At 48.2% G+C, this 14,462-nt stretch overlaps 1 protein-coding gene across 1 annotated transcript in view; it reads right to left on the reverse strand.

The window, feature by feature from the left end:
* Positions 1-2,301: 2,301 nt before the first annotated feature.
* The window catches only part of LOC135552417 (ubiquitin carboxyl-terminal hydrolase 8-like), a 35,792-nt gene continuing 23,631 nt past the window's right edge, over positions 2,302-14,462 (reverse strand). Inside the window, exons 9-16 of the mRNA XM_064984016.1 lie at positions 10,680-10,754; positions 10,138-10,436; positions 9,315-9,536; positions 7,481-7,691; positions 4,522-4,758; positions 2,800-2,942; positions 2,472-2,604; positions 2,302-2,355 (exon numbers count right to left, since the gene is read on the reverse strand). Coding sequence (XP_064840088.1) covers positions 2,302-2,355; positions 2,472-2,604; positions 2,800-2,942; positions 4,522-4,758; positions 7,481-7,691; positions 9,315-9,536; positions 10,138-10,436; positions 10,680-10,754 — 1,374 coding nt within the window. The remainder of the gene's footprint in view (positions 2,356-2,471; positions 2,605-2,799; positions 2,943-4,521; positions 4,759-7,480; positions 7,692-9,314; positions 9,537-10,137; positions 10,437-10,679; positions 10,755-14,462) is intronic.

The following is a 14,462-nucleotide window of genomic DNA, read 5'->3' on the forward strand; positions in this document are numbered from 1 at the left end:
TGTACTTCGTTCAGTTACATTGCTCTCCTTCAGGCCTGGCCTGGTGAAGTACAACTCCTTCAGGCCTGGTGAAGGACAACTCCTTCAGGCCTGGCCTGGTGAAGTACAACTCCTTCAGGCCTGGTGAAGTACAACTCCTTCAGGCCTGGTGAAGGACAACTCCTTCAGGCCTGGTGAAGGACAACTCCTTCAGGCCTGGTGAAGGACAACTCCTTCAGGCCTGGTGAAGGACAACTCCTTCAGGCCTGGTGAAGGACAACTCCTTCAGACCTGGTGAAGGACAACTCCTTCAGACCTGGTGAAGGACAACTCCTTCAGACCTGGTGAAGGGCAACTCCTTCAGACCTGGTGAAGGGCAACTCCTTCAGGCCTGGCCTGGTGAAGTACAACTCCTTCAGACCTGGTGAAGGACAACTCCTTCCAGGCCTGAAGTACAATCTTCAGACTTCAGTACAACTCCTTCAGGCCTGGCCTGGTGAAGTACAACTCCTTCAGACCTGGTGAAGGACAACTCCAGGCCTCTGGTGAGGCCTGGCCTGGCCTGGTGAAGTGCAACTCCTTCAGGCCTGGTGAAGTGCAACTCCAGGCCTGACCTGGTGAAGTGCAACTCCTTCAGGCCTGGTGGTGAAGTGCAACTCCTTCAGGCCTGGCCTGAAGAAGTGCAACTCCTTCAGACCTGGTGAAGGAGAAGTGGAACTTCTCAGGCCTTCAGACCTGGTGAAGGACAACTCCTTCAGACCTGGTGAAGGGCAACTCCTTCAGACCTGGTGAAGGGCAACTCCTTCAGACCTGGTGAAGGGCAACTCCTTCAGGCCTGGTGAAGGGCAACTCCTTCAGACCTGGCCTGGTGAAGTACAACTCCTTCAGGCCTGGTGAAGGACAACTCCTTCAGGCCTGGTGAAGTACAACTCCTTCAGGCCTGGTGAAGTACAACTCCTTCAGGCCTGGTGAAGTACAACTCCTTCAGGCCTGGTGAAGGACAACTCCTTCAGACCTGGTGAAGGACAACTCCTTCAGACCTGGTGAAGGACAACTCCTTCAGACCTGGTGAAGGGCAACTCCTTCAGACCTGGTGAAGGACAACTCCTTCAGAAAGGACAACTCCTTCAGACCTGGTGAAGTACAACTCCTTCAGACCTGGTGAAGGACAACTCCTTCAGGCCTGGCCTGGTGAAGTACAACTCCTTCAGACCTGGTGAAGGACAACTCCTTCAGGCCTGGCCTGGTGAAGGACAACTCCTTCAGACCTGGTGAAGTACAACTCCTTCAGACCTGGTGAAGTACAACTCCTTCAGACCTGGTGAAGTACAACTCCTTCAGACCTGGTGAAGGACAACTCCTTCAGACCTGGTGAAGGACAACTCCTTCAGACCTGGTGAAGGACAACTCCTTCAGACCTGGTGAAGTACATGTCCAATCCTTTCAAAGCTTGGAGTTTGGGGACTTTTTCCATTGGATCATTGTAATAAGCCAAGCACTGATGAATTATGGGTCATTAATATACAGTACATGATCAAAAGTATGTGGACACCTGTTCTTCAAACATCTCATTCCAAAATCATGGGCGTTAATATGGAGTTGGTCCCCCCTTTGCTGCTATAACAGCCTCCTCTCTTCTGGGAAGGCTTTCCACTTGATGTTGGAACATTGCTGCAGGGACTTGCTTCCATTCAACCTCGATAGCATTAGTGAGGTCGTGCACTGTTGGGCGATTAGGCCTGGCTCGCCTGTAGGCGTTCCAATTCATCCCAAAGGTGTTCGATGAGGTTGAGGTCAGGACTCTGTGCAGGCCAGTCAAGTACTTCCACACAGAATGGAAACACATTTCATGAAGCTCATGAACAGTTCTTGTGCTGACGTTGTTTCCAGAGGCAGTTTGGAACTTGGTAGTAGAGTGTTGCAACCGAGGACAGACAATTTTTACTCGCTTCAGCACTTGGTGGTCCCATTCTGTGAGCTTGTGACCTACCACTTCGCGGCTGAGCCGTTGTTGCTCCTAGACGTTTCCACTTCACAATAACAGCACTTACAGTTGGACCGGGACAGCTCTATTTAGGCAGTGATTTGACGAACTGACTTCTTGGAAAGGTGGCATCCTATGACGGTGCCACGTTGAAAGTCACTGACCTCTTCAGGATGGCCAGTCTACCACCAATGTTTGTCTATGGAGATTGCGTGGCTGTATACTCGATTTGATCCACCCGTCAGCAACGAGTGTGGCTCAAATAGCACAATCCACCAATTTGAAGGGGTGTTCACGTACTTTAGTATATATAGCGCATGTAATTTACCCAAAAAGATTTATCCAAAGTGACAGTAGTTGATGGGGGGCATACATGTTGGTATGAGTGGCCACTGGAGGAATGGAACCCCCTGTCGTTACAAGACCCATGCTCTACCAACCAAAGCCACACGGGACCAGAAGACATGTTTGACTGCGGCGTCTCCAGGCAGGTGCTACCGGTACTTACAGACACTCCAAACAGGTTGTATCTCTTGAGGCCGACTCTGGGTCCGATGACATACTGACTGAGGTCTAGGTTCTCCAGAGGAAAGTCCACTGTCGTCTGCAGCTTCTGCTTCCAACGGCCCTCGTAGGAGAACCTACAACAGACGGCGGTACTGGGGTTAACACACATCGTTATCGGTGTGTGTGTGTGTGTGTGTGTGTGTGTGTGTGTGTGTGTGTGTGTGTGTGTGTGTGTGTGTGTGTGTGTGTGTGTGTGTGTGTGTGTGTGTGTGTGTGTGTCTCGGTCATCATGTGTCATTCCAAATGCACACGGTGTCGTCAGTAGGTACCGTTTCAGGTGAACCAGTATGATGGGCGGGACCTTCCAGATCTCCAGTTTCTTGACGGAGTCTCTGAGAGCTTTACAGTGTCGACAGAACACCTTGTTCTGGTCGGTCATCTTCTCCTCCTTAGAAAACAACTTCAGACAGTCCTGGAACACACAGTAAGACATGGTTAGATTAGACAGCTTCAGACAGTAAGACATGGTTAGATTAGACAGCTTCAGGACAGTAAGACATGGTTAGATTAGACAGCTTCAGGACAGTAAGACATGGTTAGATTAGACAGCTTCAGGACAGTAAGACATGGTTAGATTAGACAGCTTCGGACAGTAAGACATGGTTAGATTAGACAGCTTCGGACAGTAAGACATGGTTAGATTAGACAGTCCTGGAACACACAGTAAGACTGTGAGTAAGTGTGTGAGAGTGGCGTGTGTGTATGTGTTGAGAGTTAGTGTGTGTCAGGCGTAAGACATGTGTATGTGTGTGAGGACAGTGGCGTGTGTGTATGTGTGGACAGTGGCATGGTTAGATATGTGTGTGAGAGTAGGCGTGTGTGTATAGACAGCTTCAGGAGTGGTGTGTGGAGTGGTGTGTTCAGGACACACAGTAAGTGTGTGAGTGGTGTGAGTGGTGTGTGTGTGTGTGTGCGCGTCTGTGTGTGTGTGTGTGGTGTGTGGTGTGTGTGTGTGTGCGCGTGTGGTGTGTGGTGTGTGTGTGTGTGTGTGTGCGTGCGTGGTTCCACCAAATGAGTACCTCTTGTGTGGTACAACATCATTTGTTTCTTATTTCACCTCATTTTAACATTGTCATAAAGAGCACATGTTCAACTTCCTAAAAAAACACTGTTTTCCATCTCAAGAGGTTCAAATAAAAATATTGACTATAGTAAAAGTACCAACTGACCCCCCACACACCCCCCCCAGAAACAGCCTGGTTTCCTTTCCCCCTGAAAACCAGGTGTGGGGGACTCTGCTCAGGTGTTTCCGACCTGCTACATTAGGTTACAGCTAAACATGAACAGGGTTCAATGAGCCATTCGCTTGATGAGCCATTGTCAGTTCCACTGTACCGGCCGTGTAGCATATGCTACTGGCAGGATCAACCAGGTGGCTACTCACAACGTAGAGGTTGTACCTGGACACACTAAGCAAAGAACAATTTCATCTAAAATCAGACAGAAATCTTACAATGAGGGACGGACATTTCATGGTATTAGATGAATCACATTAAATGAATAGTGATGTTCAGAAATGACTGTGAAAGCAGCAGAATAACCAGGGCTTTACAATGATGGTGAAATGAACTGGGTTCAAATCTTCCTACAAGTCAGAAAGATGCATAGAGGGACATGTCAAACGCTGTGGCACTTCCGCTACTTTTTATTCATATATAAAAAAAAATATATATATATATATATATATTTTTAAATCTTTTATTTTAATTCTATTTTTATTATTATTATTATATATTTTAACATTTTTTTAAAGCCTGTCACATCTTTGAATGTGGAATGTGTTTTTGTTGTTTGATTGAAAAACAAGAATTTAATAAAATTTTAAATTAAAAAAATATATATACACATTTATTGAATTTTCCATATGGGCCCTTAATTTAATATAACAGGCTTTTAAAATGCTATATTTCTGACCAATTTCTACTTAAAATATATCAGAAAAGGGTATTGATTTGGAAGAGCCATATGTATACACACAGGTGTGGTCTCACCTGCAGGGAACACTTGTTGGTGGAGGCCAGCGGCAGGGTCAGGTACATAAAGGTCTCGAAGGTGCGGGACTTCCTGTGGCAGGTGAGACACTGAACTGTGCTCTTAAACTGACCCTGGAACAGCGCTACGATGACAGACTCGTTGAGCAGCTTGTGTTTGGTCCAGGCCTGGTCAGCAGCCCGCTGGTCGTCCAGGTCGTCATTCTCCTCCTCTATGTGACCCTTACGGTTAGCAGCCTTCAGAGAGAGACAGAGGACAGGTCAATACAACATGGACAGAGGACAGGTCAATGCAACATGGACAGAGGACAGGTCAATACAACAACATGGACAGAGACAGAGGACAGGTCAATACAACATGGACAGAGGACAGGTCCCCACAACAACATGGACAGAGAGACAGAGGACATGTCAATACAACAACATGGACAGAGAAACAGGTCAATACAACATGGACAGAGAGAGGACAGGTCAATACAACATGGACAGAGAGAGGACAGGTCAATACAACATGGACAGAGAGAGGACAGGTCAATACAACATGGACAGAGGACAGGTCAATACAACATGGACAGAGAGACAGAGGACAGGTCAATACAACATGGACAGACACCATCCCCACACCATCTCCTCTCCTCTCTCCCCACACCATCTCCTCTCCTCTCTCCCCACACCATCTCCTCTCTCCCCACAGCATCTCCTCTCCTCTCTCCCCACACCATGTCCTCCCTCTCTCCCCACACCATCTCACAGCATCTCCTCTCCTCTCTCCCCACACCATCTCCTCTCCTCTCTCCCACACCATCTCCTCTCCTCTCTCCCCACACCCTGTCCTCTCCTCTCTCCCCATCTCCTCACACCATGTCCTCTCCTCTCTCCCCACACCATGTCCTCTCCTCTGTCCTATCTCCCCACACCATCTCTCTCCTCTCTCCCCACACCATCTCCTCCCACACCATGTCCTCTCCTCTCTCCCCACACCATCTCCTCTCCCTCTCTCCCCACACCATGTCCTCTCCTCTCTCCCCACCATGTCCTCTCCTCTCTCCCCACAGCATCTCCTCTCCTCTCTCCCCACACCATCTCCTCTCCTCTCTCCCCACACACCATCTCCTCTCCCTCTCTCCCCACACCATCTCCCCACAGCATCTCCTCTCCTCCTCCTCACACCATCTCCTCTCCTCTCTCCCCACACCATCTCCTCTCCTCTCTCCTCACACCATCTCCTCTCTCTCTCCCCACACCATCTCCTCTCCTCTCTCCCCACACCATCTCCTCTCCTCTCTCCCCACAGCATCTCCTCTCCTCTCTCCCCACAGCATCTCCTCTCTCCCCACAGCATCTCCTCTCCTCTCCCCACACCATCTCCCCACACCATGTCCTCTCCTCTCTCCCCACACCATGTCCTCTCCTCTCTCCCCACACCATCTCCTCTCCTCTCTCCCCACACCATCTCCTCTCCTCTCTCCCCACACCATCTCCCCACACCATCCCCTCTCCTCTCTCCCCACACCATGTCCTCTCCTCTCTCCCCACACCATGTCCTCTCCTCTCTCCCCACACCATGTCCACACCATGTCCTCTCCTCTCTCCCCACACCATCTCCCCACACCATCTCCTCTCTCTCCCCCACACCATGTCCTCTCCTCTCCCCACACCATCCCTCTCCTCTCTCCTCACAGCATCTCCTCTCCTCTCTCCCCACACCATCTCCTCTCCCCCCACACCATCTCCTCTCCTCTCTCACACCATCTCCTCTCCTCTCTCCCCACACCATCTCCTCTCCCCCACACCATCTCCTAAATCTCTCCTCACACCATCTCCTCTCCTCTCTCCCCACACCATCTCCTCTCCCTCTCCCCACACCATCTCCCTCCTCTCTCCCTCACACCATCTCCTCTCCTCTCTCCCCACAGCATCTCCTCTCTCCCACAGCATCTCCTCTCCTCTCCCCATCTCCCCACACCATGTCCTCTCCTCTCTCCCCACACCATGTCCTCTCCTCTCTCCCCACACCATCTCCTCTCCTCTCTCCCCCACACCATCTCCTCTCTCCCCCCACACCATCTCCCCACACCATCTCCTCTCCTCCCCCCACACCATCTCCTCTCCTCTCTCCCCACACCATCTCCTCTCCTCTCTCCCTCACACCATCTCCTCTCTCTCTCCCCACACCATGTCCTCTCCTCTCTCCCCACACCATGTCCTCTCCTCTCTCCCCACACCATGTCCTCTCCTCTCTCCCACACCATGTCCCCTCCTCTCTCCCCACACCATGTCCTCTCCTCTCTCCCCACACCATCTCCTCTCCTCTCTCCCCACCATCTCCTCTCCTCTCTCCCCACACCATCTCCTCTCCCTCCCCACACCATCTCCTCTCCCCTCCCCCCACACCATCTCCTCTCCCCCACACCATCTCCTCTCCTCTCTCCCTCACACCATCTCCTCTCCTCTCTCCCCACACCATCTCCTCTCCCCCCACACCATCTCCCTCCCCTCCCTCACACCATCTCCTCTCCCCCCACCATCTCCTCTCCTCTCTCCCCACACCATCTCCTCTCCTCTCTCCCCACACCATCTCCTCTCCTCTCTCCCCACACCATCTCCTCTCCTCTCTCCCCACACCATCTCCTCTCCTCTCTCCCCACACCATCTCCTCTCTCCCCCACACCATCTCTCCTCTCCCCACACCATCTCCTCTCTCTCCCCCCACACCATCTCCTTCCTCTCTCCCCACACCATCTCCATCTCCTCTCTCCCCACACCATCTCCTCTCCCTCTCCCCACACCATCTCCTCTCCTCTCTCCTCACACCATGTCCTCTCCTCTCTCCCCACACCATCTCCTCTCCTCTCTCCTCACACCATCTCATCTCCTCTCCTCAATACAACTCTAGGTAATGTTCACACTATGTTCCTTGTTAATGACTTTTCTCCTGTCCGCTCTCCGGTCTCCCTACCTTGTTGAGGTCCTCGTGGAGTCCGTCCATAAGGAAGAGCAGCAGCTCCTGGGAGTCCTGTTGTTCCTGGCCAGAGAAGGATTCATTGATCTTCCCTATAGTGACCTTAAAGTCGCGGGGGCTGATACACTTATACAGGCCTGACCACAGAGCCTTCATGATCACACCAAACTCCTCTGCTACCTCGCCTCGGTGACCCAGGATATTTGCCCTGTTTGGAGGGAGAGGGAGAGATAGAGGGAGGAAGGGAGAGAGAGACAGCGAGAGAAAGAAAGACAGGAGGGAGGGAGACAGAGACAGAAGGATGGAGGGAGACCGAGAGAGAGACAGAAGGAGGGAGGGAGACAGAGAGACAGAGACAGAGGGAGGAAGAGAGAGAGACAGCGAGAGAAAGAAAGACAGGAGGGAGGGAGACAGAGACAGAAGGAGGGAGGGAGACAGAAGGAGGGAGGGAGACGGAGAGAGAGACAGAAGGAGGGAGGGAGGGAGACGGAGAGAGAGACAGAAGGAGGGAGGGAGACAGAGACAGATGGAGGGAGGGAGACAGAGAGAGGGAGGGAGAGAGAGAGAGACAGACAGAGAGTGAGAGTTACATATACAGCTATGATTCTCTTATCTTGGCAGTAATTCTTTTGAAGTGTTATTACTACATTACCATTACTACATTATCAATACCACATTATCATTACACCATTATCATTATTGCATCGGCATTAATACGTTATCGTTGCTGCATTACCATTGCAGCATTATCATTTCAACATTATCATTGCCACTACATGACTGGCCTGTTGATATCCTCCTGATAGAGGTTCTTGTTGAAGTAGTCGACCATGGCCGGGGTGTTACATTATAAACCACTACATTATCATTACTACATTATCATTGCCACTACATGACTGGCCTGTTGATATCCTCCTGATAGAGGTTCTTGTTGAAGTAGTCGACCATGGCCGGGGTGTTACATTATAAACCACTACATTATCATTACTACATTATCATTATCGTCACATGACTGACCTGTTGATATCCTCCTGGTAGAGGTTCTTGTTGAAGTAGTCGACCATGGCCGGGGTGTTACATTATAAACCACTACATTATCATTACTACATTATCATTACCGCTACATGACTGACCTGTTGATATCCTCCTGGTAGAGGTTCTTGTTGAAGTAGTCCACCATGGCCGGGGTGTTACATTATAAACCACTACATTATCATTACTACATTATCATTACCGCTACATGACTGACCTGTTGATATCCTCCTGATAGAGGTTCTTGTTGAAGTAGTCCACCATGGCCGGGTGTTACATTATAAACCACTACATTATCATTACTACATTATCATTACCGCTACATGACTGACCTGTTGATATCCTCCTGATAGAGGTTCTTGTTGAAGTAGTCCACCATGGCCGGGGTGTTACATTATAAACCACTACATTATCATTACTACATTATCATTACCGCTACATGACTGACCTGTTGATATCTTCCTGATAGAGGTTCTTGTTGAAGTAGTCCACCATGGCCGGGGTGTTACATTATAAACCACTACATTATCATTACTACATTATCATTACCGCTACATGACTGACCTGTTGATATCCTCCTGGTAGAGGTTCTTGTTGAAGTAGTCCACCATGGCCGGGGTGTTACATTATAAACCACTACATTATCATTACTACATTATCATTACCGCTACATGACTGACCTGTTGATATCTTCCTGATAGAGGTTCTTGTTGAAGTAGTCCACCATGGCCGGGGTGTTACATTATAAACCACTACATTATCATTACTACATTATCATTACTACATTATCATGACTGACCTGTTGATATCCTCCTGGTAGAGGTTCTTGTTGAAGTAGTCGACCATGGCCGGGGTGTTGCAGAGACACTGCAGGATGGAGTTCATGTAGCAGGTGTTACCGAGGTTACGCAGGCCGGTGAGCGAGGCGCCCAGACCGCCGAACACAGGGTTCAGGTTGCGGATCTTCGCCGCAGACGGACGGGCGATCTCCACCTTGGTGTAGACGGTAGCAGTGGACGGTCTGGGGGACGGACGGCAGTGACGAGTTACAAACTGACAGCTTCTGTGACGTCGTCCACTTTCATACAGAAATGTGGATTAAATACTTATGGAGACTCAAACCTTTTAAATCAAGTTTTGTCCAATAATCCAATAGTATATATTTTTTTTAATCATATCCATGAATCCAAATGATCTAGAAACATTTACTTGCAATTTAGTCCTAGGGTTAATTTTAACCCCAGACCCTAGATTAAGTGTAGTCGAGGGGTGTATTCATTCGTCGGATTCCATTGCAAAACGGTGTCTGCTGCAAAACATTTTGTAACGGAAACGGTTTCGATTGGACAAATTCAGCTAGGTCCCTCCCCGTTTCGTTCTGTTTTCTCTGTTGGCTTCCGTTTGGTTCCTAGAGTAAAACGGTAAACGGTTTCAGTTGGAAAAACATTTCATAAAAGATAAAACGCTTTGCAACGGAATCCAGCTAATGAATACACCCCAGGATTTAAAAACATATTTGTCATTGAAAAAGAGCTTTTTAGTCCAGTAGTAGGCTTAAATCTGAGTGAGTGAAACGTATATATTGACCAGGCCCATATCCATGTGACGATGATGTCACCTACTTTGTCTCCCTGTTAAAGGTTGGGCGCGTGGCTGCCGTTATAGGGGCGGTAACCCTCTTTAGCCCCTCCTCCCTCAGGTCCTGGCTGATGTCTGGAGAAGAATAGGAGCGTTTCAGTTTGGACTGCTCCTGGTCACGGTCCATGGTCTGGTCTGGCTCAGCGGGGCGGGGCTGCTTCTGTTTGGCCGTAGGAGGGGTGGAGGGGGGCGTCTGGGGCACGCTGACCTCAGGGGGGTAGCGGTGCACCCGGTTGGTTGGGGAATGGTAGTAACGGTAGGTACCGGTTACCGTATCCAAGAACTGGTGTAGAGAGGATAGAGAGGAGAGGGGAGAGTTTCTTTTCGTTCTCCATTTTCTTTTTCTCAGAACTGATGGTTGTGTGTGAAAACATTCTCCATCGTATTTGCATGCGATGTAGTTAACCATCACACTGATAGAATAAGGACACTTCGATGCTTTCCCCCCTTGCTGGCTACTTAGCAGTTCTCTTTAAACATCAAGAAACTAAATAGTTTGATATGTCAGTTGAGTGTTTGTTTTTACCTTCATCCAGCCAACAGGCAGGCCTGGTACACTCCTCCCCATCTCTTCACTTCTGGCTCTGGTTAGGAGCTCCCGCTGTGGGACAACACACACATTACATACGTTACACACACACACACACACACACACACACACACAGTGTATAGAGCGCAGCCAATGTAAGGAAAATTCTGCCCAGTCAAAAGGGGAACAGCTATCGGTAGTATTTAAATGCCCAGTCAAAAGGGGGACAGCTATCGGTAGTATTTAAATGCCCAGTCAAAAGGGGGACAGCTATCGGTAGTATTTAAATGCCCAGTCAAAAGGGGGACAGCTATCGGTAGTATTTAAATGCCCAGTCAAAAGGGGACAGCTATCGGTAGTATTTAAATGCCCAGTCAAAAGGGGGACAGCTATCGGTAGTATTTAAATGCCCAGTCAAAAGGGGGACAGCTATCGGTAGTATTTAAATGCCCAGTCAAAAGGGGGACAGCTATCGGTAGTATTTAAATGCCCAGTCAAAAGGGGGACAGCTATCGGTAGTATTTAAATGCCCAGTCAAAAGGGGGACAGCTATCGGTAGTATTTAAATGCCCAGTCAAAAGGGGGACAGCTATCGGTAGTATTTAAATGCCCAGTCAAAAGGGGGACAGCTATCGGTAGTATTTAAATGCCCAGTCAAAAGGGGGATAGCTATCGGTAGTATTTAAATGCCCAGTCAAAAGGGGGACAGCTATCGGTAGTATTTAAATGCCCAGTCAAAAGGGGGATAGCTATCGGTAGTATTTAAATGCCCAGTCAAAAGGGGGATAGCTATCGGTAGTATTTAAATGCCCAGTCAAAAGGGGGATAGCTATCGGTAGTATTTAAATGCCCAGTCAAAAGGGGGACAGCTATCGGTAGTATTTAAATGCCCAGTCAAAAGGGGGACAGCTATCGGTAGTATTTAAATGCCCAGTCAAAAGGGGGACAGCTATCGGTAGTATTTAAATGCCCAGTCAAAAGGGGGACAGCTATCGGTAGTATTTAAATGCCCAGTCAAAAGGGGGATAGCTATCGGTAGTATTTAAATGCCCAGTCAAAAGGGGGACAGCTATCGGTAGTATTTAAATGCCCCGTCAAAAGGGGGACAGCTATCGGTAGTATTTAAATGCCCAGTCAAAAGGGGGATAGCTATCGGTAGTATTTAAATGCCCAGTCAAAAGGGGGACAGCTATCGGTAGTATTTAAATGCCCAGTCAAAAGGGGGATAGCTATCGGTAGTATTTAAATGCCCAGTCAAAAGGGGGACAGCTATCGGTAGTATTTAAATGCCCAGTCAAAAGGGAGATAGCTATCGGTAGTATTTAAATGCCCCCCAAAAGGGGGACAGCTATCGGTAGTATTTAAATGCCCAGTCAAAAGGGGGACAGCTATCGGTAGTATTTAAATGCCCAGTCAAAAGGGGGACAGCTATCGGTAGTATTTAAATGCCCAGTCAAAAGGGGGACAGCTATCGGTAGTATTTAAATGCCCAGTCAAAAGGGGGACAGCTATCGGTAGTATTTAAATGCCCCGTCAAAAGGGGGATAGCTATCGGTAGTATTTAAATGCCCCGTCAAAAGGGGGACAGCTATCGGTAGTATTTAAATGCCCCGTCAAAAGGGGGATAGCTATCGGTAGTATTTAAATGCCCAGTCAAAAGGGAGATAGCTATCGGTAGTATTTAAATGCCCAGTCAAAAGGGAGATAGCTATCGGTAGTATTTAAATGCCCAGTCAAAAGGGGGACAGCTATCGGTAGTATTTAAATGCCCCGTCAAAAGGGGGACAGCTATCGGTAGTATTTAAATGCCCCGTCAAAAGGGGGATAGCTATCGGTAGTATTTAAATGCCCAGTCAAAAGGGGGACAGCTATCGGTAGTATTTAAATGCCCCGTCAAAAGGGGGACAGCTATTAGTATTTAAATGCCCAGTCAAAAGGGGGACAGCTATCGGTAGTATTTAAATGCCCCGTCAAAAGGGGGACAGCTATCGGTAGTATTTAAATGCCCAGTCAAAAGGGGGATAGCTATCGGTAGTATTTAAATGCCCCGTCAAAAGGGGGACAGCTATCGGTAGTATTTAAATGCCCAGTCAAAAGGGAGATAGCTATCGGTAGTATTTAAATGCCCAGTCAAAAGGGGGACAGCTATCGGTAGTATTTAAATGCCCAGTCAAAAGGGAGATAGCTATCGGTAGTATTTAAATGCCCCGTCAAAAGGGGGACAGCTATCGGTAGTATTTAAATGCCCAGTCAAAAGGGGGACAGCTATCGGTAGTATTTAAATGCCCAGTCAAAAGGGGGACAGCTATCGGTAGTATTTAAATGCCCAGTCAAAAGGGGGACAGCTATGGGTAGTATTTAAATGCCCAGTCAAACGGGGGACAGCTATCGGTAGTATTTAAATGCCCAGTCAAAAGGGGGACAGCTATGGGTAGTATTTAAATGCCCAGTCAAAAGGGGGACAGCTATCGGTAGTATTTAAATGCCCAGTCAAAAGGGGGATAGCTATCGGTAGTATTTAAATGCCCAGTCAAAAGGGGGATAGCTATCGGTAGTATTTAAATGCCCAGTCAAAAGGGGGACAGCTATCGGTAGTATTTAAATGCCCAGTCAAAAGGGGATAGCTATCGGTAGTATTTAAATGCCCAGTCAAAAGGAGGATAGCTATCGGTAGTATTTAAATGCCCAGTCAAAAGGGGGATAGCTATCGGTAGTATTTAAATGCCCAGTCAAAAGGGGGACAGCTATCGGTAGTATTTAAATGCCCAGTCAAAAGGGGGATAGCTATCGGTAGTATTTAAATGCCCAGTCAAAAGGGGGACAGCTATCGGTAGTATTTAAATGCCCAGTCAAAAGGGGGATAGCTATCGGTAGTATTTAAATGCCCAGTCAAAAGGGGGATAGCTATCGGTAGTATTTAAATGCCCAGTCAAAAGGGGGATAGCTATCGGTAGTATTTAAATGCCCAGTCAAAAGGGGGACAGCTATCGGTAGTATTTAAATGCCCAGTCAAAAGGGGGACAGCTATCGGTAGTATTTAAATGCCCAGTCAAAAGGGGGACAGCTATCGGTAGTATTTAAATGCCCAGTCAAAAGGGGGACAGCTATCGGTAGTATTTAAATGCCCAGTCAAAAGGGGGATAGCTATCGGTAGTATTTAAATGCCCAGTCAAAAGGGGGACAGCTATCGGTAGTATTTAAATGCCCCGTCAAAAGGGGGACAGCTATCGGTAGTATTTAAATGCCCAGTCAAAAGGGGGACAGCTATCGGTAGTATTTAAATGCCCAGTCAAAAGGGGGATAGCTATCGGTAGTATTTAAATGCCCAGTCAAAAGGGGGACAGCTATCGGTAGTATTTAAATGCCCAGTCAAAAGGGGGACAGCTATCGGTAGTATTTAAATGCCCAGTCAAAAGGGGGATAGCTATCGGTAGTATTTAAATGCCCAGTCAAAAGGGGGGACAGCTATCGGTAGTATTTAAATGCCCAGTCAAAAGGGGGACAGCTATCGGTAGTATTTAAATGCCCAGTCAAAAGGGGGACAGCTATCGGTAGTATTTAAATGCCCAGTCAAAAGGGGTACAGCTATCGGTAGTATTTAAATGCCCAGTCAAAAGGGGGACAGCTATCGGTAGTATTTAAATGCCCAGTCAAAAGGGGGACAGCTATCGGTAGTATTTAAATGCCCAGTCAAAAGGGGGACAGCTATCGGTAGTATTTAAATGCCCAGTCAAAAGGGGGACAGCTATCGGTAGTATTTAAATGCCCAGTCAAAAGGGG

The sequence above is a fragment of the Oncorhynchus masou genome, chromosome 2 (assembly GCF_036934945.1).
Source record: "Oncorhynchus masou masou isolate Uvic2021 chromosome 2, UVic_Omas_1.1, whole genome shotgun sequence".
Taxonomy (NCBI): Eukaryota; Metazoa; Chordata; class Actinopteri; order Salmoniformes; family Salmonidae; genus Oncorhynchus; species Oncorhynchus masou.